The sequence below is a fragment of the Pantherophis guttatus genome, chromosome 10 (genome assembly GCF_059756535.1).
Source record: "Pantherophis guttatus breed Tessera chromosome 10, ASM5975653v1, whole genome shotgun sequence".
NCBI lineage: Eukaryota > Metazoa > Chordata > Lepidosauria > Squamata > Colubridae > Pantherophis > Pantherophis guttatus.
The window spans coordinates 10,557,285-10,585,000 of record NC_142072.1 but is presented as its reverse complement, the minus strand read 5'-3'; the positions used below and the strand labels follow the sequence as shown (position 1 = coordinate 10,585,000).

General features: G+C 45.2%; 2 protein-coding genes across 7 annotated transcripts in view; one reads left to right on the top strand and one right to left on the bottom strand.

Annotated features, from left to right (window-relative positions):
- The window catches only part of LOC117669303 (beta-1,4-galactosyltransferase 3-like), a 31,442-nt gene extending 13,840 nt beyond the window's left edge, over positions 1-17,602 (top strand). For all 3 annotated transcript variants that reach the window (XM_034423636.3, XM_087876583.1, XM_087876582.1), the window contains exons 2-7: positions 7,834-8,181; positions 8,820-9,055; positions 10,870-11,057; positions 12,850-12,972; positions 14,141-14,245; positions 17,073-17,602. In XM_034423636.3, coding sequence (XP_034279527.1) covers positions 7,920-8,181; positions 8,820-9,055; positions 10,870-11,057; positions 12,850-12,972; positions 14,141-14,245; positions 17,073-17,223 — 1,065 coding nt within the window. In that variant the 5' untranslated portion in view covers positions 7,834-7,919 and the 3' untranslated portion in view covers positions 17,224-17,602. The remainder of the gene's footprint in view (positions 1-7,833; positions 8,182-8,819; positions 9,056-10,869; positions 11,058-12,849; positions 12,973-14,140; positions 14,246-17,072) is intronic.
- The window catches only part of LOC117669302 (dual specificity tyrosine-phosphorylation-regulated kinase 1B), a 38,512-nt gene continuing 25,668 nt past the window's right edge, over positions 14,873-27,716 (bottom strand). For 2 of the 4 annotated variants that reach the window (XR_015729495.1, XR_004592405.3), the window contains exons 8-12: positions 27,354-27,494; positions 26,515-26,818; positions 26,253-26,359; positions 25,485-26,115; positions 14,873-14,980 (exon numbers count right to left, since the gene is read on the bottom strand). Coding sequence is in view for 2 of the 4 variants with exons in the window: in XM_034423635.3 (XP_034279526.1) it covers positions 25,720-26,115; positions 26,253-26,359; positions 26,515-26,818; positions 27,354-27,494 (948 nt within the window). In the remaining 2 variants the exon portion in view is untranslated. Of the gene's footprint in view, positions 14,981-25,133; positions 26,116-26,252; positions 26,360-26,514; positions 26,819-27,353; positions 27,495-27,716 lie in introns of those variants that run through there. The other 2 variants (XM_034423635.3, XM_034423633.3) reach the window with 1 other exon arrangement.

Below are 27,716 nucleotides of genomic sequence, written 5' to 3'. Positions count from 1 at the left end.
AGGCACATCTGTACAATGCTTCCTGTGCTTCGCGTTCTTCTTGGTTAGTAGATTGGATGGTTTCGTTCTCTCCTGCTGGATGTATGAAGTGGCTCCTTGGTAGGGACAGATTATCTTTTTTTAACAACGGGAGGGCAGCATTTGGGTTCGCAGAATCATTTTTTATTGTGGGTTGCACAGTCGGCCAAGTGTTTAGACTGGATTTGGCATTTTTATCTACCTATCACGTCGAGTCTATAGAGATTCTCAATCGTCCAAGTCATGGTTGTCCCAAAGGCGCCTTTTTCAAGAGGCAACTGGCTTTTGTTTTTCCTTGAAGACGTTTTGCTTCTCATCCAAGAAGCTTCTTCAGTTCCGACTGAATAGTGGGGAATGGAAGGATTTATATTGCAGTCATCTGGTCGTTTACACTCTTTCGGAAACCCTTTGGGGCTACCTAGCAAGTCTTTTCCAAAAAAAAACCTGGGATAGGGAGATATTGTTCGATGGTGTTAAAAGGGGTCATTGAAAGATGTCCAAGTAAAATTGCCTTTTGCGATTAATTGACTGATGATTTTGTTAATGCCAAAGATATTCAAGCGGTGCGTTAGATGTTTTAGTATTGCACCCAAAGTGTATTATTCCTATTTTTTCATTCTTTTGCCACTGTCATTCTACTTGTATTTGCAGGCCTGTGATAAGTTGCGAATTTCTCTTGTGTTCTGCTGTCTCCGGGTTCTGTCACACCACTATTCGGACTTTTTCACCTTTCTGATCGACCGTTGTTAAGTCTGGGCAAGTGCCTATCCCTTTGAATTCTAAAGTAGAGAGATGCTATTTCTTGCAAATATTCCAAATTGACCATTGTTGCAACTTTATAATATTGTTGTTTCTAGTCAGCTGTTGTTGTTAGTTGCGAAGTCGTGTCTGACCCATCGCGACCCGCTGGACAAGGTTCCTCCAGGCCTTCCTGTCCTCTACCATCCTCTGGAGTCCATTGAAACTCACGCCGACTGCTTCAGTGACTCCATCCAGCCACCTCGTTCTCTGCCGTCCCCTTCTTCTTTTGCCCTCAATCTTTCCCAGCATTAGGTTTCTCTACAGTGAGTCCTTCCTTCTCATTATGCGGCCAAAGTATTTGAGTTTCATCTTCAGGATCTGGCCTTCTAAAGAGCAGTCAGGGTTGATCTCCTCTAGGACTGACCAGTTTGATCGCCTTGCAGTCCAAGGGACTCACAGGAGTCTTCTCCAGCACCAGAATTCAACAGCCTCCATTCTTTGGCGCTCTTCTAGTCAGTATTATTAGTATTTTTATAAAATCAGAATTGTATGAGCAACCCAAGTCAAACTGGAACCCAACTGGCAAAGAGTGAATCAGCTATTAATCTACACAAGCTCATACAGAAATCAGAAGGAGTGTGGCAGCACCTTTTCAGATTTACAGATTTGATTAAAAGCCATAGTGGTTTGTGAACTATTGCTCACTCCATTAACTTCAGGGCCATGGAACTGTAGCTTTTAATAAATACCTTTTAATAAACTCTATTACAGTAGTTTGAAAAGATGCCACAAGACTCCCGATTTTTGACGACCAGAAGAGGAAGTCCCCCTACAAAGCTTGCTGGAGATACGATGCAGATGCAAACCATGAGTGTATATGCCTATGTTGCTTCCCAGCTACCACTTAGTTGATCTCCCTGCCTCCTCCCGCTCTCAATGCTTTAGGAAGTCTTGCCAAGCAGAAATAAAGGCCTTTCATAGCGAAAGAGTAACCTTAAAACATTCTTATGGGGATTAGCCAAATCCCAAGCAGAATGGCTTTTTCCATAAGAATCCGATTGAGTTGCATGTTTCTTCATGAAACATGATCATTAAGGAAATTGTAAGAAGGGTACTCTTGGCCTAGCCTTTGGGAGCTGGGTCCTTCAGATATTGCTCCTCTGCTAGTGGAAGGGGATCAGAAGTTGCTCCAGCTAGTGAAAAATCACTTATTTTGCAATTTTCATTCCTCGATGATGATGTGTTTGAGGTGAAGAAATATGAAAGAACTGGGAAGACTATTTGTCAAGCATTTTTGCTTTTACGCTTTTTGAGTTCATTCTTCCTTACTCACTGTTTAAAGAAGATCAGGGTTGGGCAATCCCTAGAGGGCAACTTTATCCCTGAAGACTCTTCCCCCTGCCCCATATTAGTCTTTTTCCAATATTACCTCTACTTGAAGACGCTGAGCTTGTCGATCGAAAGGTCGGCAGTTCAGCGGTTCGAATCCCTAGTGCTGCGTAATGGGGTGAGCTCCCGTTCCTTATCCCAGCTTCTGCCAACCTAGCAGTTTGAAAGCAGGTAAAAAATGCAAGTAGAAAAAATAGGAACCACCTTTGGTGGGAAGGGAACAGCGTTTCGTGCGCCTTTGGCGTTTAGTCATGCCGGCCACATGACCACGGAGACGTCTTCGGACAGCGCTGGCTCTTCGGCTTTGAAATGGAGATGAGCACCGCCCCCTAGAGTCAGGAACCACTAGCACATATGTGCGAGGGGAACCTTTACCTTTACCTTGGAGACTCAGAATATAAATTCAAGGAATAAGATCTCTTTTAACAGGGCTGGACAGTGTTCTGGACACTCTTTTGATGGTGGTTGGATTGATGTGCTGGTGGAGATCCCAGGAAGAAGCTGGCAAAGTATGGTGAAGGACGGAGGGGAAGAGGAAGAGGAGCAATAGAAAGGGGGCAAAGGGGTTGGATTTGGGGATTTTCAAGGAGCTTTAGATATTGCGACAGTTTTTGGTGGCTGCATGTTTAGAGAGCAGGGAGGGGAGGAAGGTTGGGGAGATAAATGCAGATCAGGAAGGTAAGCAGGAACACGAGGTCCATGAAGTATATTTGCTCAAGCCTTTGTCTTAACTTGGGCAGCAGCCCCATTGGGACTTTTATTAATTTATTACCTGTTAATGAGCTACATCCTGTTCTGTTGCCTGAATTGGTCAGTTTTGTTTCATAAAGATCAACACATTTTTATCAGGCCGTTATAAATTCCACATCAAAGTCCAACATGGGCTCGCAGGTAAATTGCCTGATAATACACTTACTGGGTTTTGGGTGTGATATTATAGGATGAGAAATTTGCCGGGAGCTTGGGAGTAATAGAGGAATTCAATGGCACAAGTATTGGATTTCATTCCTTCGTGGGAAGGAAGGAACACAGTTCATTGCCTTCATAAGCCAAAAGGATCAAAATCTTCGAAACCAAAAATCTTCTGTTCTGTTCTGAAAGGGGAAGAAGACGATGCTTTTTCCAACCTTGTTTTTTTCCCTGTGTTTCTTTTTCCGAATCTCAGGGTTTCTCTTAGGTATGTTCTGTTTCAGTGATAGCGCTGAGATCATTTTCATCGAACATTGATCAGTTTAATTGACTTAAGGGAGCCGTTATCTTTTCTTTACGAGCAGCCCGGACTTGTGTTAGAGGCAGCAAAGTAGCATTATTTGATTTGTATCCGCTCCTTGCTGGCTTTGCTGATCAGTACTACTTTACTTGCATCCTGTTCTTTTTCCTCTCTCTGCTTTTGAAAGCGTGGATTAGGGATTTTCACTGTGCTGTACACAGGAAGCAATGTCAGGGCACAGAGCAAAGTTGAATAGCCTGTGCAAAAATGCTAGATGCTCAACATTTTGCATGTCAGTACAGGGTGGCTGAGTGGCTAAGACGCTGAGCTTGTCGATCGAAAGGTCAGCAGTTCAGCGGTTCAAATCCCTAATGCCACGTAATGGGGTGAGCTCCCGTTACCTGTCCCAGCTTCTGCCAACCTAGCAGTTCGAAAGCATGTAAAAAATGTAAGTAGAAAAATAAGAACCACCTTTGGTGGGAAGGTAACAACGTTCCGTGCGTCTTTGGCGTTTAGTTATGCCGGCCACATGACCACGGAGATGTCTTTGGACAGCGCTGGCTCTTCGGCTTTGAAACAGAGATGAGCACCGCCCCCTAGAGTCGGGAACAACTAGCACATATGTACGAGGGGAACCTTTACCTTTTTACCTGGCTATAACCCTCCATTCCTTTTTGTAGGGCATGAACTAAGATTATATGTAGGAGAGAGAGGGGGGGAGAAAAGAGAGGGAGGGGGAGAGAGAGAGAGATCCACATCCCTGCAGGATCTGAAGTGATTTTTTTCACCCAACATACTTCACAGCAATTTGGGCTTCAAAAATTACTCATTAACTACACCATTTCAAGTAGTGGATTTGCCGTTTCCAAAAGGATGTCTGTGAAAGTGGAATTTATTTTGCATTCATGTTCCAAATGACTTGACGCATATGACGCAGGCAGGGTAAAGTTTATCTCGACTGTCAAATAAATAGCTAATGAATGAAAAGCTACTGTTTCCCAATAGGAAATAAGATGAAAAGCTGTTATGTAATACAGTATATACTGTACATTCTTAATTAGAAGCAAATAATTTTCTGTATTTGCATACCAACCATAAAATCAGTTTCTGCTCTCTTTTTTGCCAGTTATGAAGGAAATGATGTATTTGTATATTAACGATGGAATATTACTTTTAAAAAAACCCACTAAAAGCAGACAAGAGTGAAACATTCTATAGAAGTATAGCTTGGGACAGTATAGCAATTTTTGAAGATGAAAAAGGATCTCGTTGGAATTAAAGAAGTTTCTTCGTATGCTAAGTCCCTTACTAAGTTTGGAACACAGCTGCTTTCTTAATAGAGGTTTAGAGGCAGGAGTTGTGTGAGAGCTCTCCTAACAGCTGACAAGCTTTCTATAGCAAACTCTTTCTACAGGTAATATTCTTTCCAAGGGAACAAGCCCTATTAGACAGACTCGTTCCCCTTGCTCCCCACATAATCCTATGACGTCTTACTCAGAAATCTGTCCTGCCATTTCCTTGTTCCTTCTTAATTGTTGCAAACTGGCATGATGTCAAGAACACCTGTCCTGTGTCCAGTAGGGTAGGTGTAACCAGATAATCCTAGTAAGTCTCTTTGGGCTGAATAGGAAAACAACAGTGATGCTGGCAGCCAAGGAATTTCCCTTCCTCCTTCTGTGTTGCAATCCAGTCCTTTGAGTAGAAACCTTGTCGTGTCCCGGGGCTCCTGCAGTTGGGTAAACAAGGATTGACGTTAAGAGCTTTGTAGGGAAGGGCTCATCCTTAAAGTAGGGGTGTTAAGCTTTGATTTCATTGAGGGCCGCATCAGGGTTATGTTTGACCTCAGGGGGCCGGGGTGGGCGCGGCCAGCTCAACGTCACTGGTGTCGGGGGCACCTGTGATAGCCCAAGCACTCTGCCAGCAAAAAACGGGCTCTCAAGCTCTGTTTTCGGCTGCGAACTGCCTCCTGCATCCCTCTGCCAGCAAAAACCGAGCTCTGGAGTGTTGCGGGCGGCCCCCCCGAGCTCCGTTTTCTCTGGCAGAGGCACCACGGGTCAGTCCTTTGCAGTTTCCAGGGCGGCCCCACGGGCCAGATCTAAGCACCCCGCGGGCCAGATCCGGCCCCCCGGCCTTGAGTTTGACATCCCTGTCCTAAAGAACCCAAACAGCAACTTGGGGAAATCCAGAATGAAACCAATCTAGACTGTACAAAGTAAGGCACTAGGAAATATGACCCCCAAAAGAACTAAGGTTTTCTGTTCCTCTGCCATTTAGCATCTCCTCTCCCCCCCCCCAATATTTGCAATAATGTGTTGGTCTTTCCGTTTACACACTCCTCTCTTTTCCTGTGGGCATTTTGCATTTGACAAAGCAGGAAGACACTTCAGCCATGTGCGTGCTTCTTCCCTTGAGCGTGCTCTTAGGAGATTTCAACTCATCGGTAACATATTACTGCTTCTTCTAAGGATGGACTGGGATTGCAGCATGAATCCCAAGGATAGGAACTGCAGAATAAAGGACATTGTATTATTGAAGTCCAAACTGGAGTAGATATCTGATACAAATCCAGGGTTTTAACTAGGTGTTGTGACCCGCCGGTGGCCAGTGGAGCTGGCAGCAGAGTCAGACAGTGAGGAGGTTGGGGAGGAACTTGGGCCAGTCCTGAGGGCTGGGGAAAGCTCCGATGAGGGCTCTGCATTGGAGGCAGAGAGGGAGTTAGACAGCAGTGAGGCAGAGGAACAGCTGGAGCCTGTTCCCAGTGTGTGCATGTGCAGAGCTGCCAGAAGACAAGAACAATTCAGAAAGCAGGGTAGACTCGGGAGTAAGGCCTCATCTTAGAGATGATTGGCCCCTCCCATAGGACATAAAAGAGGAGCAAACGGGATGTGGGCTTTTGCAGGAAGCAATTAGTTCATCTCCTTTCAAGATTAGAAAGTTCTGTTCAGTGCCAAGTTTGGCCTTGCTCTGCATTTGGAAGTCGGTTCTCTGGCAGCGTTCCAAGTGAGATAAGGTGGGGGTTGATAAACGTTCTTCTGAAAGACTGTTTGCCAAAGCCTTGTTGACCGAATGAACCGAATTCACAGTTGTGTTAATAAAAGAGGTTTTACCAGGATTAAGACTTTGCTTCATGCTGTCTAAGGAAGCCTAGGTCAGAACACTAGGGCCAGTTAAAGAAGACAATGAAATGCTCAAATCTCCATAAATTTTCTCCTCAGAAAAATTAATTTGCAAGTGGGAGGAGGGAATCTGTTTTTGGGTGATGCGAGCATGTGCTGCAGTCGTCTCTTCTGATTGAGGCTTAATTACAGTATATCATCATCCTCATTTTAGCCATTGTCCATCCATTGCAGCAGGAAGGCCTCTTCCGCATGTTTCCAACCAATATGGTCTTTGAGTTTCCTTTGCCAATTGGGCCCACAATACTTGCTGATGTTGTCGATCCATCTTGTTTTGGGTCTCCTTCGTGGACTCTTTTTATCAGGTGGGATCCATTCTTTGACTGCTTTGGTCCATCTGCCGTCAGTTCTTCTTGCTATGTGACCGGCCCGTTTCCGTTTCCATTCTTTTACTCTCTTGATGATATTGTATACTTTTGTTTGTTCTTTAATCTATGTGCAGGTCGTTCTATCTTGTCTTGTGATGCCAAGCATGTATCTTTCCGTGCCTCTTGGAGGCCACTTGTAGCTTTTGTATTGATTGTGAGGTTAATGTCCATGTTTCACCGGCATATGTCAGAGCAAGTGGCACACACTGATAGAAAACTTTTCAGGCAGAGGGGGAGGGTGTTCTTGAAAATCATGCTTAGCTTGTCGAATGCTTCACTTACCCACACAAACCCCTTCGCCTTGTCAAGGACCCAATCATACAAGGAGAATTACTGTCTTTCCACCCATCCCCCCCTCTCTCCCCCCCCCCACAGAGAGAGAGATTAGATAGATATAGATTAGATATAGATAAGATACAGATACAGATAGATTAGATATATAGAGATATAGAAATAGATACCTTGTTTTCCCAAAAATAAGACTGGGTCTTATATTAATTTTTGCTCCAAAAGGCACATTAGGGCTTATTTTCTGGTTAGGTCTTTTTTGGGGGGAAATACATACTAAATGCACCCATCTGGCTGACAATCTTAACTGGAGCTTATTTTTGGGGTAGGGCTTATATTACGAGGATCTTGAAAAATCATGCTAGGACTTATTTTCCAGTTGGGTCTTATTTTCGAAGAAACAGAGTACATAGATATACATAGAGATATGTGTGTATGTGTATCTATGTATGTATATGTATATTTGTGTGTATGTGTATATGTATATATGTGTATGTGTGTGTGTATGAATAATTTATATATGTTTAAATCTGAGAGTGCTTCAGTAGGGAGCAACCTTTATTTTCTTTAAACGTGGATGCCATTTTTAACGGGTGATTCTGGAAAGTGAACTCTCTAATTCCCTCTTTTCAACTCCCAACAGGTTGGTTTTCCTCCACCTTCCTAATTGCGGCCCCAGCATTCCAGCCCAGGGACACCATGGACAGATGATCTTGGCTCTGCGCCGCCATGCTACAAATGCGTGGCCGCTACCTGCTGCTCTTCCTGGGGGTGCAGCTGGTGGTGATGGCCCTGCTGTACCGCGAGGGCTACCGGAAACGCGTTGCTTATTTCTTAGGCATTTTTTGCAAAGGGGGCACATTGACTATGCTGAGCGGCTTCCCCAACGCGTCACTGCCGGGGGATGTCTACGCCAACCTCAGCCTGATTGCTCGGCCTCCTCTGCCCCCCGAGGAACTTCCCTACTGCCCCGAAGTCTCTCCTTTTCTTGGTAAGCGAACCAAAACTCTGCGATAATCAGTTCTCATAACCTTTGGGACCTGGAATTTGAGTTTTTGTGGCAAGGCTTAAGTGCGTGGCAGAGGAAACACCAGCTTCCTTGAAAATAAGCCATAGTTCTAGACTATACTCAGGGCTGGCTAAGTGTAAAGGTTGCTTTGTTGAAAGGGCAGGTATGGGGGTTGGAGAAGAAGAAGGTGGAGGGAGAGGCAGGTAGTACAGCCAATAGACCACGAGAAGCTTGCACAGGAAGAGCCCTGCTGGAATTACTCTTATCAAGGTCTGCGTAAAGAAGACTCCTCCCAACCCTTCTATGCTTTCTGCCTCGGACCTGGGTTATTTTTCAGGCACAGAATAGAATATTGGTACGCCTTATTTAGAAGGAAAAAAAGAGCCCAGACGCTCATATGTTGACATTGGGCCATTGAGTCTGCTGGTTCAAAGAGAGGATAGGAAGCCTCAAACCTGCTGCAGCCTGACCCATTTTCTTCCTTGGTGTGTTGGCTAGGAATTCTGGGAATTGAAGTCCGCCCATCTTAAAGTTGCCAAGTTTGGAAAATACTGCTCTAATTCACTGATCTGTGGGGCAGTAGGAAAGAAACGGACTAATACATCTCTGCTCGCCTGCAGGAGGGCCCATTCGAGTGACGCTTCCCTTGGGATTGACGCTTGAAGGTATCCTACGGAGGAATCCCTATGTAACGAAAGGGGGGCGTTACCGTCCCCCTGACTGTGACGCCACTCACAAAACAGCTGTCATCATTCCCCACCGTAATCGGGAGCAACACCTCAAGTACCTGCTGTATTATTTGCACCCTTTCCTGCAACGACAGCAGCTCAGCTATGGCATCTATATCATCCATCAGGTATGGCATTGGTTCAGTTGGGGGACAAACTCTCCTACATTTGTCAGCACAGTTCTTGAAAGGAGACAAGCGTTCGGGATGAAAGCAAGGAAGTGGGGAGCAGGGATGTGTAGTAGGCAGAGTCGTCACCGTTTTTCCCGTTGTGGAAAACTGGCAGTCGCAGTCTCCAGTTCGATGTATGGGCTACACCTGTGGCCCAGGATTCTGTGCCTCAGTCAGTGGGAAGGAGGCTGTTCTGATGGAATGTCCACCAGAACATTCCCACCTGGTAATACGGAGGAGGGAGGGAGGACCATTACCAAGAATAGCAATAGCATTTAAACTTATATACCGCTTCACAGCCCTCTCTAAGCAGTTTACAGAGTCAGCCTATTGCCCCCAAATAATCTGGGTCCTCATTTTACCGACCTCGGAAGGATGGAAAGCTGAATCTACCTTGAGCCTGGTGGGATTTGAACTGCCAAATTGCAGGCAACCAGCAGTCAGCAGAAGTAGCCTGCAGTACTGCATTCTAACCACTGCGCTACCACGGCTCTAAAATTCCTTCTTTGCTGGGCAGAGAGGAAGTGTGAAAAGGAGATTAATAACTCAGCTTTAATTTTGCTAGGTTCAGCGTTTCTCAACTTTGGCAGCTTTAAAATGTTAGCTGGGGAATTCTGGGTGTTGAAGTCCATACATCTTAAAGCTGCCAAGATTGAGAAACACCGTGCTAGGTATAAGTTAATCTGGAAAATTGCCTTGGCCAGTTTTCTGTCTTACTAGCTGTAAAGATTGTTCTAGAAATCCAACCGTTTCCTGAGTTTTCAGCCTTGAAGGACTTGACAGTTGGAAACAAGCTTTCACCTAAAGCTGCTTGTATAAAATTAGGCCGCAATGAGAAGTAATAGCAGAAGTTTGCAGGAGTTACTCCTCTAAACCCCAAAGTTGTGATGCTTTTCTGCTGTGCAGAACTTTTAACAACTTAGTTAAAGAAACTAGAACTAAGCAAGGACTCCAAGGGAAACCCAGAATCAAAATTAAGATTATACATCCAAATTTTAAACAGAGGAGAACTGGGACTAGGAACTGAAAATAAAGGTGTGACCACTATCTAGTACAGTGGTACCAGCGGTGGGTTTCCAATATTCATACCACTGGTTAGCTGCGCGCACGCTCGCTTTGCACGTGCCTTCCATGTATGTGCCCAGCCTTTCGTGCATGCGCTTTGTTCAGCGCACGCCTTCCGCGCATGTGCCTGGCCTCGAAAATGTGACTAAATAGGACAGCATTTGGCCAGGGCAGGTGGGCAGGCCCACCCGTAGTCGCCACTACCGGTTCGCCCGAACCTGTTCGAACCGGCTGAATGCCACCTCTGAGTGGTACCTTGGTACTCAATGTTAATTGATTCTGGGAGGCACAATAAGTACCAAAAATGATGAGTGCCAAACAGATTTTTCCCATAAGGAATAATATAGTGAGTCACAAGGCAACTGACAGTGACAAGTTCTAGCTTGTGTGTTGAGTACTAAACAAATAATGAGTACCGGGACAAAGTTTTCACATCAAAATGCGTTGAGTCCCAAATTCAAAGCAGTTGAGTACTAAGGCACCACCTCTTCTAGTTACGTTTGAAGAGAGGAAGGATGATCTGTGTAATCTGGGCTGCGGCCAATAGTGTCAGGCTGTGAAGTGGAATGCCGTAAGCATGAAACTGGTCTAAAATGGCCTGGTTCTTGTAGAAATGTGGCCGATGGATAGGCGGCTGATCTGATAACAATGCCTAATGGCTGTTGCTTTATCCATGCCAATTCTTTGGTTATCCTCTCTTTTCCCAGACTGAAAGTTATACTTTTAATCGGGCCAAGCTTTTGAATGTGGGCTTCAAGGAAGCGATGAAAGACGAGGATTGGGACTGCATATTCTTCCACGATGTAGATCTCATTCCGGAGGATGATCGAAATATTTATACGTGCGATCAATTTCCGAAACATGTGGCTGTTGCCATGGACAAGTTTGGCTACAAGTAAGCTTAAGCTTAAGGCTAGTGATATTTCTTTCCTAAATATGTAGCTGCTTCCCCTTCCCTGTTCTTAATACTCTTTTCGGGAAAAAATAGGTATTCAGAAAGGGAGCTTTCTTTCAACTTTCCATCTAGAAATAAGGTGCAATTTGAGTGATTAAAACCCTGGGAAACCCTGGGTTTAAATCCTTCCTCAGCCATAGAATTTAGTGGCTGGAAGTCATTGTTTCCCCAGCTTATTTCATTTCTTTCTTTCCTTTTTTTTTTTATTTCTTTCCATTTCTATTTTGGAAATAGGGTGCAATTTGAGTGACTTAAGGCCAAGAAAATCTGGGTTTAAAATCCTTGCTCAACCATAAAATGGACCTGCTGGCAGTCATTGTTTCCCAGCTTATTTCTTTTTCTTGATTCTTTTTCACTTTATATGGCTTCCCATGAAAATGGATTTTTGACAATCCAGCCCCCAAATTCGGGAACATAGCCGTGAACTCGGGACCTTGCAAAAACACCAATAGAGTGTTAGGGTCAAGCTGATCTCTGCAAGGAGCATGTTCCACAGGGCAGGTACAACAACTGAAAAGGCTCCTCTCCTGGTCCCGCCAGATTACCGTATTTTTCGGAGTATAAGACGCACCAGAGTATAAGATGCACCTACCTTTTTTGGTGAGGAAAAGAAGAAAAAGAAATCTCTCTCTGCTTCTGCCTCTGAGCAATTTTGCCTCGTTACAACAAACAGCCTGCTTTACTTTCATTTTCGTTTTCAGCATAGCTTGATTAGCACAAGGGGGAAAAAAAAATCTGCTCCAGCAATTTACCTCTTTGCAGCAAGCAGCAGAGTGCAAAACAGCTGAGAGCAAATTAGCTGAGCGTCGGAAGTCCGATCCAATCAACTTGTGCTAATTAGGCTGTGCTGAAGCTGAAAGGAGCTGTTTTTTTCTTGCTGTTTGCTTGCAAGGAGGTAAACTGCTGGGAGGGAGAGGCCAAAGGGTGGGGGCCAGTGGGTGGGCGGGGCTACATTCGGTGTATAAGACACACCTAAATTTTCACCCCCTTTTAGGGGGGGGGAAAGGTGCGTCTAATACTCCGAAAAATACGGTATATTCCTTAGCCGCTAGATCTGTAAAGTGCCTCTTCTTCCAGATCTAATAGGCGGGTGAGGCAGTCTCACGAATGCTCACCAACTCCTTCATTTGCAACCAGAAAAATACCGGCAACCAGTGCAGCTTGCAGAGCCATGTACGCCGAGGGCCTCTCGAAACTGCCTGCGCTACCATATTTTGAACCAGCCGCAGTTTCTAGATTGTTAAATTGGTGGCATAGGAACCATCAGTAGAGCCTTGAACTCTAGAGGAAAAGTGATGAAAACAACGCCTCGTTAGATGGGAAATCTTATTGACTATATTGGCTTGTCTGATTAGCAGAGGAAAGGCAGCTGCTTTCCATCAAACAAGCGGAGGAGGGAACTTTTAGATGTCCTGGAATAAGGAGTATCAGCCTATCCATTTTACGATCAATCTCAAAATAGGGAAACACTCAGGTGCTGTCTACGATTGGTAGCGTATGATGAGACTGTCTCGAAAGCCCCAAATGGTACAAATGCAAGGCCTTTCCCTTTTATCCGTGTGGTGGGAACCAGCTCTCAATGAACTTTCTCGCTAACAAAATTGTGAGCTGGGATAGGAATGTCAGCCCCACAGTTTTCTGTGCCCGTTTTAAGTTTTCAGAACTATTCTGCTTGTTGCACGGATGCTGCCTCTTGTACGCAAATGTTCTCCTTCACCGTTCTTCTTGGCAGGCTTCCCTACAAGACGTATTTTGGAGGAGTTTCGGCACTTAGTCCAGAGCAATATATGAAGATGAACGGATTTCCTAACAACTACTGGGGCTGGGGTGGTGAAGATGATGACATCGCCGTCAGGTATGACTTTTATTGACAGGTCCATTGCAATCTGGGCTGGAAGCAATTAGTCCAAGGAAGGACAATAGCAATAGCACTTAGACTTATATACCGCTTTACAGTGCTTGACAGCTCTCTCTAAGCAGTTTACAGAGTCAAGCCTATTGCCCCCAACAATCTGGGTCCTCATTTTTCCCACCTTGGAAGGATGGAAGGCTGAGTCAACCTTGAGCCTGGTGAGATTTGAACTGCCAAATTGCAGGCAGCTGGCAGTCAGCAGAAGTAGCCTGCAGTACTGCACTCTAACCACTGCGCCACCGCAACTCAATCCCCAACCACTCATTAATCGTCCGTATTAAGAAGTCAGTAAAAAATAATAGAAGATGTATTCCTACTTTCAAGTGAGACTCCTTTACGTAGGCAATTAAGGCAACAAATAGAATAGAATAACAGAATTGGAAGGAACCTTCTAGTCCAACCCCCTGCTTAGGCAGGAAACTCTACACCACTTCAGACAAATGGTTATCTAACATCTTCTGAGAAACTTCCAGTGTTGGAGCATTCACAACTTCTGGAGGCAAGTTGTTCCACTGATTAATTGTTCTCACTGTCAGGAAATTTCTCCTTAGTTCTAAGTTGCTTCTCTCCTTGATTAGTTTCCACCCACTGCTTCTTGTCCTGCCCTCGGGTACTTTGGAGAATAGCTTGACCTGACCCCCTCTTCTTTGTGGCAGCCCAGGGGTGAAATCCAGCAGGTTCTGACAGGTTCTGGAGAACCGGTAGCAGAAATTTTGAGTAGTTCAGAGAATTGGCAAATACCACCTCTGGCTGGTCCCAGAGTGGGGTGGGAATGGACATTTTGCAATATCCTTCCCCCAGGAGTAGGGAAGGAATGGGGATTTTGCAGTATCCTTCCCCTGTCAAGCCCACCAAGTCACGCCCACAGAACCGGTAGTAAAAAAAAAAATGAATTCCACCACTGTGGCAGCCCGAGATATTGAAACACTTGTGTTTGTCTGTTTGTTTTGTCTGTTTGCTCCCATTCTTCCTATGCAGGTTAAAAAGCCAGTTTCCATCTGGAGTGTGGTAATGGGGCAATCCCTTGACTATATCTTTGATTCTAGAAGCAGCCATGCCTGTTGCGATCACTTGCGAGCTTCTGCTAATATTTATCCTCCCTCTCCTGCAGGGTAGCCCTAAGTGGAATGGTGATCTCTCGCCCGTCTATTCAGTATGGCCGTTATCGCATGATCAAACATGGACACGACAAGGGCAATGAACAGAATCCCAAGAGGTGAGCAGAAAGAAATATTTAAGAAGGATTTGTAGACGGAAACTGCTCCTGCCATCAAGTGCAGTTCACGTGTTCCATACTATTCCCCCTCTTCTTTTTCTTTTCTTCTGTCATTCTTCTGTCCATAACAGCCATGACATTTGCAAAATCTTCTGGGCCTGGATATAGACCCACTATAGGTACCACTATATAGGTACCACACTATAAGAGACGCAGTGGCTCAGTGGCTAAGACGCTGAGCTTGTCGATTGAAAGGTCAGCAATTCAGCGGTTCGAATCCCTAGTGCCACGTAATGGGGGTGAACTCCCGTTACTTGTCCCAGCTTCTGCCAACCTAGCAGTTCGAAAGCACGTAAAAAATGCAAGTAGAAAAATAGGGACCACCTTTGGTGGGAAGGTAACAGCGTTCCGTGCACCTTTGGCGTTTAGTCATGCCGGCCACATGACCATGGAGACGTCTTTGGACAGCGCTGGCTCTTCGGCTTTGAAACAGAGATGAGCACCGGCCCCTAGAGTCGGGAACGACTAGTACATATTGCAAGGGGAACCTTTACCTTTACCTTATAGGTACCACTGTGAGTAACTTTCAGAGAACAATTTTGTTGTGTAGATGTAGCAGTCAAGTGAACTGGTCAGTTGCTCATTTATTCTCAAATCCGTGCTCTCTAATGGGAAGTTGTCAGCGTGTCGAGGATTGAAGTATTGCATAAGGATAAACTGACACCGTGAAGAAATCTGCAGAAAAATGGAAGGGCAAGGAAGTAGAGTGTAGTCAAGACTCACAGACAGATGTTTTTCAACAGTCTCCCTTGATTGTTAATATATTTCTTGCTGAACAGACCTTGCCAGAATGCTTTTCTTCTGCAAAATAATATGGACTAGAAACCTATAGCCTTTAGAAGAGCAAATGTAAAACTAAGTAAATTTAAAACTTTCATCTTCCTTGTCTGTTCTGTCTATAGTAATAGAATTGGTAGTAATCATCTATCTGTCAGGTTCTAAAAGCAGTAACCCTATAGCCATCTTTCTGTGTCCTTTGCGATGTGGAAGAGTCCCTTCTATCTATAGGTCCGGTTTGTTGTTTTGCCCCAGTTACTTTCCCTCTTCAGTTCTTTGTCTGTACCAATAAAGGTAATCCTTGTTTAGTGACTGCCTAGTCTAGTGATTGTTCACAGTTATAGCAATAGCACTTAGACTTATATACCGCTTCACAGTGCTTTACAGCCCTTTCTAAGCGGTTTAGAGTCAGCCTATTGCCCCCAACAATCCAGGTTCTCATTTTACTGACCTTGGAAGGATGGAAGGCTGAGTCAACCTTGAGCTGGTCAGGATCGAACTCCTGGCTGTGGGCAGAGTTAGCCTGCAATACTGCATTCTAACCACTGCGCCACCACGGCTCAGTGATAATACAGTGATGATACAGTTACAATGGTAAGAAAACAGTAACTTTATGACTAATCCTCACATTTACAATCTTTTATGGGTCTAAAAAAAAAAAAAGTAAAGCTGAAAAAAGATAAACAGTCATGGTTTCACCTAGTGACCACATCATTTAAATGACTGAGTTGCCAGTCCCAATTATGGTCACTTAACGAGGACTACCTGTACCAATTCTCCCATTTCCTAGCCACCGATTCCTGTATCCCTCACTCCTTTCCTTCTTTGTTCCTTAACTCCAGCTGCGATCTGTTTTCAGATCAAGAACAGTTGTCTTTGGAGGCGGGCAGGGAAATACTGACATGACTGTTTCCGGATTTATTGCTTAAAATGAACGCTTCTGTTCCTGCCTTTTCTTGCAAACTGTTAAAAGCCTTAGGAATTTGTGATAGAGGATGCATAAAGCTTCTTAATTTGTAAATACGGGAAGCTCTTAGAAGTCATAGAATCATAGGGCTGGAGGGGACCTTGGAGGTCTTCTACTCCAACCCCCTGCTCAAGGCAAGAGACCTTATGTCAAACGGCTGTCCAGTCTTCTTGGGGAGAGAGGAGGAGAAGCTTAAGGCCGTGATGACGAACCTATGGTACACGTGCCACAAGTGGCATGTGGAGCCATTTCTGCGGGCACGCGAGTCGTCGCCCTAGATCAGCTCCACCGTGCATGCACACGCGCTTCCCGCAGGCCAGCTGATTTTCGGGTCTCTGCTGCGCCTGTGGGAGACACACGCGCATGCCCATGCCGCCCCTCCCCTCACAGGAGTCTCCACGTGGCCCATTTTGGATGCCAGGTAAGTAGAGGTCTCACATGGAGGCCTGGAAGGGTGAAAAATGGGCCTACCGGAAATCCAGAAACAGTCCGTTTCTAGGCTCTGGAGGGCCGGGGGAGGCCATTTTCACCCTCCCGGAGGCTCCAAGACAGCTTCCAGAGCCTGAGGAGGGCAAAAAACAGGCCTCCCGGAAGTCCGGAAACAGGGTGTTTCCGGCCTCCGGAAGGCCAGGGGAGGCTGTTTTCACCCTCCTGGACGTTCCAGGAAAGCTCCGGAGCCTCCAGAACCTGGAAAGGGAGAAAAAACAGGCTTACCGGAAGTCTGGAAACAGGCTGTTTCTGGCCTCCAGAGGCTTCAGGGAGGCCTGCTAGGCCCAAAATGGTGTGTGTGTGTGTGTGTGTGTGTGTGTGTGGTCCCACATGCATGCGCGGGAGGGTGGGGGAGTGCGGGGGGGGGTTTGCACACACCTGTGCAAGGGGGTTGCACACGCATGTGCGGGGGGGGCGTGCCAAGGGGGCACTGCATTATGGGTGTAGGCACGCGCGTGCACTTTTAACACCCGAGGAAAAAAATATTAGCCATTACTGAGCTAAGGCATCAATTCTTCCCAATGTCTCCTGCAGATTTAACTTGCTGGCCAAGACGAGGAGAACCTGGAAACAAGACGGCATGAACACCCTGGAGTATCAGCTGCTTTCCAAGGAACTCCACCCTCTCTACACCAACATCACTGTGTTCATTGGGACTGAGAAGGGCATGCGGCACACCACATGATGCATATCCGACAACAGTGGCACGGGGACAGGAGCCCCACCCCGTCACTGCTTCCGGAAGGACGAAACCAAAGATTCCAGCGAGGAATATCTTGCCCAGAGTTGAGTGGCTGTATCATATTCTGACTGCCGAGTCCAGCCAGGGTGCAAATGAGGATTTTACACAGCCCCACCCACCCCACCCCTTTACCCCAGGTTTGGGCCTTTTTAACCCTGGGGATCGAGGTGGGTTCTGACCTTTTCCTGGGATGCCTTCTGAACCTTGGCTGGAGGAGCGGCGCTGAAGTCACGCGGGGCTCCCTTAAGCAATCCGAATTTTCAGAGCTGTTGTGCCAGAGTTGGCTTTTTTCTTATTAAAGTGCAATTTATTTTAAACGTAATGGCCAAGTGAGTGGCAGTTTATTTATTTTTTCATTATTATTATTATTATTATTATTATTATTATTATTATTATTTTATTAATTATTATTATTATTATTATTATTTTATTAATTATTATTATTATTATTCGTATTTCTATGCCGTCCACTCTCCGAGGACTCTGGGCGGCTTCCACCAAAGAGAGTATACTAAATAGCATATTGCCCCCAACAATCTGGGTCCTCATTTTACCCACCTCGGAAGGATGGAAGGCTGAGTCAACCTTGAGCCGGTGAGATTTGATCCACTGATCTGCTGAACTAGCAGTCAGCTGAAGTAGCTGCAGTACTGCACCCTAACCACTGCACCACCTTGGCTCATTCCCCCCCCCCCCAAAAAAAAATCCCTCTGGAGTCTGGTTCTAGAAGGAAATGATTGAGAGTCAGATCTCCTGAATGAGTGGTACTCTTTGCCAGGAGAGAAGCTAGAGGCTGCGTTCGGCTAGAAGGCGAGAGACCTTGGATGAGAGCCAGCACTAGTGGCTCCATTTGTGGAGCTGACTGCAAGTTGACACATTAACCTAGGGGTAGTTTCTGCTGAAGCGAGAGCCTAAGTGGTGCTAGAGGAGGAGTAGGCTTGCTTGTATACCTTGAGTAGGGTCTAGATCAGTGTTTCTCAACCTCGACGACTTTATGTGGACCATGCTGGCTGGGGTATTCTGAGAGTTGGAAGTCCACCCATTTTAAAATGGCTAAGGTTGAGAAATACTAGTCTAGATGAGCACGATAAAAATTAAATTAGCTTCAGCTTATTGGGTTGTTGTTTTTTTGCAAATACTGTGGCTCAGAAAACACCTTCGTTTTTCATTCATCTGTTACTTTGCTGCATATGGCACTCTGGTTTGGTTTTACCATTTTCAGATAGTAATCCCAAATATACTTTTTCAAGAGGCAACTGGATTTTCTGGTTTTTGTTTTTCCCTTGGAAGACATTTCGCTTCTCATTCAAGAAGCTTCTTCAGCTCTGTCCCTGAAAAAGAGCTGAAGAGGCTTCTTGGCTGAGAAGCGAAGAAACATCTTCAAAGGAAAAAACAAAAACCAGAAAGTCCAGTTGCCTCTTGAAAAAGCACCTTTGGGACAACCAGGACCTGGATGTCTGAGAATCTCCATAGACATTCAGACGGTAAGTTTCAAAGGAGTCTGGCCAGTTCTGAGTTCACATAAATAAGAGTCTGGTCAAACATGCAGGATATCTACAGTTTGTAACTTGGCAAATGGATACTCAGCAATTTTTTTTTTTTAATTTTTTTTCTAGCTTTTGTCATCTGAGTTAACTCCGTTTGTTCTGTCACCCTTGAAAACGAGCGAATAGGCCCGTTTGCACTTCCCAAGGGAGTGGGTGGCAATAATCTTGCACTGCAGACTTCCATCTGTTACCATTTCGTGGCCACCTTCAATTTTTTCTCTCTTCTGCTGCTAACAGATTACGGATTTTTTTTTTTCCTTTTCAAAAACTGCCTCGCAATGAACACAGCAGCGACCTTTATGAATAGATTTGTATTTTTAGCATTTTTCAGTTATGCAAAAAAAAAACCTCTGCAGGTCAGATTTGACAAGAGGACCTTGTACTTACTCAGAAGACCAAAGATCGATCTAGACCAGCAGATACACCAGTCGGGGCACAAAGACCATATATGATCCAGGTACTGAAGTAAGAGAGAACCAAGAGAGAGGGATGCCTTTTCTGTCATAGTTGGAGCAGCATGGCAGCAGTCTGAATTCTGTTAGCTCTATAGCAGGGCTCCCCAACCCCCGGCCCGTGGACCGGCACTGGGCTGTGGCATGCCAGAAACTGGGCCGTGTGAACAAGCGAAGCCCCATCCATGGGATGCAGGTAGCACGTGAAATCACACCCCCTCTGTTCCACGGAAAAGCTCTCCATGGAACCGGTTCCTGGTGCCCAAAAGGTTGGGGACCACTGCTCTATAGCACGACAGGAGCAAATTCACTATCCTAAGTGACTTCCGTGATGTTTACATATTTATTTTCAAAAAGGAAAAACTTGTTTTTTTTAAAAAAATGAACAGACAGCTTAAAAGGAAGCTGAACAAAGTCAGGAAATCAAAAGAGAAACTTGGGATATAATCTGTACTTCAAAATAGGGAAGTTTGAAAAGATACCAAGTGTGATGAATAAGCTCATCAAGGAAGCAATAAAACTTCAGAAAACTTCCTTCAGAAAACAACAGTATTACTCAAATTGAGGGCATAGGAGGGAATAATCTGGTGCAAGAAATGTAATTTGGTGGCTAGGGAAATGGGGAAAAATCTCTGGGGAATACTGCCAGCATAAAGACTTAACAGGAAGTTGTGGTTCGAATCCTGGACTGAGCCAACCGTGGCTTGCTTTACTCTGGGTTAAAGGGTTTTGTGAACACACCTAGTGTCTTATGTTTTAAGTGCTCTTAAAAAATACAGCCAGAGACCCTTTCGGACTCCTAAATGGCAAGTTAGATAGACAGTTGAGAAACAAATTTCCTCAACTCTCTTCACTCTTCACCATTTCTTATCAGACCTTTTCAGGATGGAGTTTGGAAAAAAATGGTGGTGAATAAAGGGTGGAGATGTGTTAATATGTACTGATCTTTAACAAAACATTCAGCCCAAATATCCATGCTGCTTCTATCGGTTATTGTTTATTGCAGATGGAAATTGGAAAGTAACCAATGGTTACCAACGATCCCTTAAAAAAAGAAACGGCATGTTAAAATTAACACAGCAAGTTTTGCTAAAGAATGATAGTTGCTTCTGCAAAGACAACTTCTACCTTGCTCTTCTTTGCTTTTAAATGTTTTGACCGTATAAAATAAGCATGTGGTTCAGAAGATTGAAAGCTCCTGTGGAAATGCTGCTTGCTCATGGGACAACATGATTAAACCACCTAAGGTGCTTACAAGCAGCAGGCAGAAATAAACATAGGAAAGGGAAACCTGCAAATGTCACTATTAAGGTAACACGTTCTAATCTAAGCAAGTTTGAAATTGGAGGGATGAGGTAGCCATGCCAATTAAAAACTCCTGCCCTGCTATCTTTTCATACCAATGCATCGTTCCCAATACGTTATGTACAGGTAATCCTCAATTTACAACCATTCATTTAGTAACAGTTCAAAGTTACAACATTACTGAAAAAGGGGATTTAGGATTGGTCCTTGCACTTACAACCATCACAGCATCTCGTCATGTGACCAAAATTCAGTCACTTGGCAACCAGCATGTGTTTACGATGCTTGTAGCTTCCCGGGGGTGTGTGTCATGTGATCATTTGGGACCTTCCTAGCCAGCTTTTAACAAAGCAAAATCAATGCTGGAAGCCAGATTAGCTTAATGACCACGATTCACTTAATGTCTGCAGTCATTTTTTTCCCCTTCACTGTGGCAAAAATGGTTGTAAAATCAGGCATGCCTCACTTAATCACTTAGCCAACAGAAATTCAGGTCCCAACTGTAGCTGTAAGTCAACAACTACTTGCACACTGACTTGCAAGTTCACTTGTTGATTGTAACCCAAGATCTCTGCATTGTTGTGGGCATTTCAAATAAAAATGTCTTATTGATTGGGGAAGAAACTGAAAAAACTGCCAGAAATGACACACACATTTAAAGAATAAGTTAACGCCCCACAAAGTTCTGGTAGGCTGCTTTGTGTCTATACAAATCGGGTATCCCCGTTAGGAGGAGCAATGTTTTCATTCATGCCCTCCCAAGAAAAAACATCTCCCAATCCCAAACAAGCTAAATCCACACTACTATCACCAGAATAGGGGAAGGGGAAGAAATTAATTGGAAAAGAATTCTCCACCACTCCCCTGTTCGAAATGCATGGAAGTTAACAGAACCGTTAATTTGGTAGCAGGGGTTGATTGCTGCTAAAAACAGACCTGGGGAAGGAAAGTCAGATTTCCCCCACCAAGCAATGTGCATTGGCTTTCCCTCTGACTTGCAGAAGAAACTGGGTGATGATGGAATGTCCACTGGGAGGACAGCTTTCCAAACTGGCCTAGCTATGGCTAGGCTGTATTGAGCTCGATAAATTAATAGCTATTATTAGGCTGTGTTGAGACTATTACTCCAATTAGCTCAGTATTATCTAGGCAGATATTTTTCTGTGCTCTTTTAATAATGTATATAATCCATTTTTTCAACTCCCCAAATGCACTGGTGCAAAATATTATCAAAGATTACCGCATTTGAGCTGATTTGGCCCAGGAAGCAAGTTGTAGATTTCATGGCTTAGCTAAATAAACTTACTTAAAGGGAGGGAAAGGTGATAGAGGAATAAATACCCACATCTCAGGGTGTGAGCCTAAAAGGATACATGGCAGTTGTTCTTACGGCTCTATTGTCAAGACATTAGATTGAAGTAGAAAAAAGTAGCACACATTATATCATCCTAGGCTGTGTATTGCGCAGAAATTATTAACTGGAAGAGAACCTGGCGCTGTCAAAAACACGGGGATCAGAATTTTGTGTGTGTGTGTGAAGTTTCTGATTTTTTTTCCCATGAAAAACCTGCTTGTGATTAAACTAATCACATTTTCATGTAATATCCTCAGAATGAAAAGAACATTATATTAGCGACCACAGCAATACATCAAGAGTAACGATAGCGGAGTCCAACATGTGGAATTCTGTATTTTCACTGTATATAATCAGACAAGACTAGAAGTTGGAAAGAGAAAATCAAGCTAACCCAATCAAAACAGTAATTATCTCAAACACACACCCTGAAACACCGGGGATGTCACCCATTAGTCAAAATGGTGAATTAAAAATGAAGGGACTTGAGCAGATTAGACATTAATATCCTCAGCAACCCTATATATAGGCTATGATTTGTACAAGCTAGGCAAATTGCAAATTTCCATTTTCTTCCCTATTTGTCACTTTGAGGTACAAGATGGTAAAATAGCTCTCCTCAAGAACCAAAAATACGCTATTATTTTTGTTACCTATTCACCAAAGCAAAATACAGGTCTCATGGCATAAACCCAGTGGGGATCTACAGTGAAAGACTGACAAGGTAGATGGTGTGTGACTGGTTAACCCAACATGCTACCCTTAATCCAAATCTAAACAAATCATATTATGACTTAGTACAATGTATGAACCTCTTCTATGCTTTTAGCAATTCCTTGCCTTTAACCATATCAGCCCAGGGGAAGTAACAGCCCTATTATCACTTTTTAAATCCAAATGGTTTTTAAAAACCCGTGTCAAGTTTATGCTACAAGTCGTCCTGCTTACCTGAATTAACTTTATAGTGTTAGGGATTGTATTTACAGCAGCTTTTATCCCCCACCACTCTAATTTGATCTTGCTTAAAACCAATCTCCATTGTCATTTTTAAAATCCCCCAATTAAAAATCGGGCATGAACCCTCGGGCCTAATCCAGGTAATTTGCAATTAAACCACTGAAACAGGAAAGTCCACATTTCCTTTGGTTTCCATTACTTTTTCTTAGATTTATATCTAACTGGAATGAACAGACTTTTTTTTTGCAATGACAACCTTTCCTTGGGTGGGGTAAGTTAAAATTCAAGAAAATTAAAAATCTACAGAACCGAGAAATCGTTTCCTTCCGTTGTGCACCTGCACGCACTACATACTGTTGCGGTTCCTCGTTTCAGCTTGTGAAATATTTGTTAAAACACAGCACAAGAACTGTATTTGCAGTTACAGCTACCCTGTGGCAACTAGCATTTCAGGTAATCGGTACCAAGATAATCACATAAGAGGCAAGTTGCAGAAGATGAAAACTACTTCCTTCCTTTGTAAATTGTGTGCATCTCGAAGAATATAGATGGATGGATGACAAAGGTGTGAAAATGTGAACTCCATGGTGGGGAGGGAGAGACAACAGGTAGGCAAGCAAGAACACAGAATCCTTTGATGCTCATTTCTAAACATTTATCATTTAAGGAGGGCTTGCTAGCTAACAATACATTCCCAAGTTTAGCTTAAATTCTAACTAACGTCAGCTCAGAATCAGCATCCAAAACTGCAGGGGGTGTGCAACTTTTGTGATGCTTGTTGCTGAGTGGCAGTGCCTGAGGGTTCCGTTTCCAGCAGAAAGTTCTTCGCACAAGTATCAATGAACGCCAATTTAATATATTTTTTTAATCCACTGTGAAATTGTTCTCGAGTACGGCTGTGACTTTTCTTCCCAGTTAAGACTTGCCTATAGCTATCGATGTCTCCATAGCCCTCCTCCCTAACTGGCTATCTATGCCACTCCACCTCTGCAGTAATACGTCTTTCCAATTTCTTTTAAGTAGCAGCAACCTGTGCAAGGTTATGTACCTTGTTGTAAATAACACAACAAAGCCTTGCAGCCTTGAGAAAACTGAAATACCGTAAACCTGTGTTGATGGCGAAGTATGCTTTGTTCCAGCTTTCTCTAGGTGGCAATGGACACTTGCAGGAAACACTGCAGCGCCCTTGCTCCAACCGATCCGAAACCTAATGAGCTGCCTCCTTACTTCAACCAGGCCTGTTTGCACTTTTAAAGCTAGCCTTTATGGCAGATTTTCAGGAAACTGGATCCTAATATCAAATGTCAAGCTACAACGTACCTGTGTGTTATGTGTAATGACAGCTAAGCGCAAGGCTAATATAAACACAGAGTGTGAAACCTGTAGCTCTCCGGATATTGCTAAATTAGAACTGTCATTAATCTCTGGACATAATGGCTGAAAGCCCATGGGATGGGAACGTCACAAGTTTCTTAACCCTGATCCACTGGAATGAGTTTCTAGACTAAAAAAGGCTGTGCGCCATAGACAAAAGCCACATTCAACCACTTGGTATTTCCACTGAGGCATCACCTTTGGTCTGACTTTAGCCAGGCCTGGAACTATGTGTCCTGCACTAGAGAACAAAGAGGCGAACACCTCGTTCCAGAGCAATCTGCTGGTGCTACAATACTAACACAAAACATCTCTAACTCTGGTCAGACACTAGCACTTTTCTTGACTGCATAGTATGATAGCACTAAGCACCTGGTGAGTAACAAGAAGCAAGTGGAAAGTGGAGATCTGTTCTCCAGGAGACCTTTGGCCTTGGTGCATCGGTTTCTTGCCTATCCAACAGGGAAAGGGAGGGAATGGGAGGGGGAGGGGGAGGGGGGAATACCCATATGAAGTTAATATATTGGTGCATGCTTGGGTGCTAAGGTTAAGGACCAATCTCAAGTGACAATGAATAGTGATATCGGGTCACATCCCTCATTCTCTGCACAGCTTCCAAACTTCCTATTCAAGAAAGCAGAATCAGACGACTGTGCAAAGATGCAAGAGCTCAAGTAAGGCAGAGTTAACAGTTCACAGCCATGGTCCAGCTCAGGTCCCACTTTGCCACCTTTCCTAAGGTAGCCTGGCACGTGTGGTTCCACCCAAGGATGTCAGAGCACAGACCTAGGCACTATCCCCTGGCATACACATAACAAGAGGCAGGTCCAAGATGGCTGCGCATGAGTCAGCATAAACATTCGCTGGTTGGGGCAACCCTTTATTTCCAAGCAGGGAGGGAGTTTTAGCAGCAATTCCCACGGGACCACACAGGCCACCAAGCCCATCAGTCCATGTAGTGCACAGGAGTCTGTCTGTCCGTCCAAGCACAGGATGTTGAAATCTCTCGCACCAGGGAAGGGAATGGCTGGCAGGCCACATGTCGCTGAGTGAATCAAGAGGGGCTGTGGCCAGGAAGGACCGCATGTCAGAGAAAGCACTGACTGAAAAGGGGAAGGCAGCATCCAGTTTGCAAGGGCGGCAGGATGCTGGCTCCACATGCTTCCCCCTCTCAAATCCCCCCTCCCTCCCGCGTTCCCACCCCATAATGCTTACCACTGGCAGCAGGGTCCTGGGTAGTAGCAGGACCTGGTCTCCAGACTGGCCATAGCCAGGCAACCTGACCCATCCCACCCCAAGTCCTGGCCCACTCAGATTCTCGCATGTGGAGAAGCGCTCTATGGGCACTAGTTCCCTGCCCTACAGTTAGTCCCGGCCCGTCCAGGCTCTGGTGCAACAAAGGAGTGCTCTCGCTGGGCACCGGCTCCTAGCCTGCCGGGCCAGTCCATCATCAGGAGCTGGCAGCTGTGCCCTGGGGCACACAGACGCCCATCAGTGCAGTCTCGTCAGTGTCTCGGTGCCCACGGCCACGAAGTGGATAGTTGAGGCCAAGTCCCTCAGGGCGTGAGCCGCCAGCAGTCCTAGTCCGGAAGGCCGAGGCGCCCAAGTGCAAGCCGGAGGAGCCCAGCCCAGTGGGGTTGCAGTCCAGATGGCGAGGGCCCAGAGACACCTCCATGGCCTCCGGGAGTGGAGGAGATAGCGGGAGTGGAGGGCGCTGGTACGGAGGGTGCCCGCTCGGGGGGAAACATGGCATGGCCTGACTAGGTGTGGGCTTATGAGGTAAGATGTGAGGAATACCCTCGTTGTCACCGCTGGCCCAGAGACGCATCTGCTGCTGAGGAAGCGCCTACAGGAAAACAAGAGAAAAGAGGGATCATTACAGAATGGTTGGACACAGGAAGGGGGTAGCGTTGTTACTTTTAGGACTAGGGTTTCAGAGAAGACCTGCAGCCTTAAATGGCTGGGGCTTGGCATCCAACATACCTGGGGACTCTGCATCTCACAGTCAGCATGCACTGTGCCCATGTTGCTGTAGTAACGATTGCTGTAGCGGTAACCACGGTTGTCATTGGAAGAACCACTGGAACCACCTGTGCGAAAACAGGACAATGGAGAACGGAATACTCACCAGATGGGCTAGTATGAACTCCCCGAGCTGAAGATGGAAAGGAGTGCTGGGGACATAAGGGGAGGAGGAGAGCTAGAAAGAAGGGGAGGGGAGGGGAAGGGAATGAGAGATACATACCCGAACTGGACACAGAACTGGTGGTGCTGGTGGAGTGGCTATGCTCTGTTCCCAGGCTTGGAGAGGTGCTGGCACTCGTATTGGTGCCCTCATCAGCAGTTTTCTTGAAAAAGTTATGCTGCAGGGCATAGAAGGGAGTGATGCGGCTACGGGGTTCATAGTCCAGCATGCGCAGCACTAAATCCTTGAACTTCAGGTAATCAGAAGGCGAATGGCCCTGCTCTCCTGAACGGCGTCCGCCTGGGCCCCCACTCTCTACCCCTAATACTTCATGCAGCCGCCGTGTCCCTGGAACCTTGTAGTCCTAAAAGAGATCAAGCAGCAGGAAAATTAATGGAAAGTTGGAGAGAATATGCAATATTCATTACTGTACAGAATCAAAATGTTTTCTTTTAACCTAAGTTCCAACAGAAATAATGTCCTTGTCTCCTTCAAGCAAAAGGCTTAACATGACCCTAAAAGCCAACCCAAAGAACAGCATGATGGCTATTCCTCAGCTTAGCATTTCTGAAGTTGTTTCCCATACCCCCTTTTGCATGCAAGAAGTCCGAAGGAAAAAAAGACTAGAATGTGAGCAGAAAGAGAGCAGAGAAAAGATTTAATCAGCACAGTCCGTGTATTTTCTTCCCCTTACTTTAGATAGTGCTCTACAGGAAACCCATTTCTTCAGTGTTCACCTTTAATAAGGTATATTAGAGCGGACTTACAAATATTATTATCATCCTCACTTGAGGTGCACTGATCTAATATAGCAGGTAGACCTTTACTGCAGTTGTCTACATTTTCTTGAAAGGCAGCAGAACCCCCCCCAAGACCCAAGAGTTGCGCAGAGTTATTACCTTCCTGCCATCTTTGCCCCGCCGGAGGACCCAGCCCCCCTCGGGCAGCTTCTCAAAGTATTTCCGAGCCTTGGGAGCCTGCTCCAACATGTGAGGTGGTGGCAGTCCCAGCACCTCCACAATCCGGCTCATTTGATCCGCCTGCAAGAGAAAAGGGATCACAGGATCAGGGGCAGCAGGTGACAGCCACAACTTAACATTTTAACAGTAACAGAGTTGGAAGGGACCTTGAAGGTCATCTAGTCCAATCTCCCTGCTCACCCAGGAGACCTGAACTACGGATTCGAACCGCCAACCTTTCTGATCGACAAGCTCAGTGTCTTAGCCCCCGATATGAATTTCTGATCTCCTTATTTCTTCAAT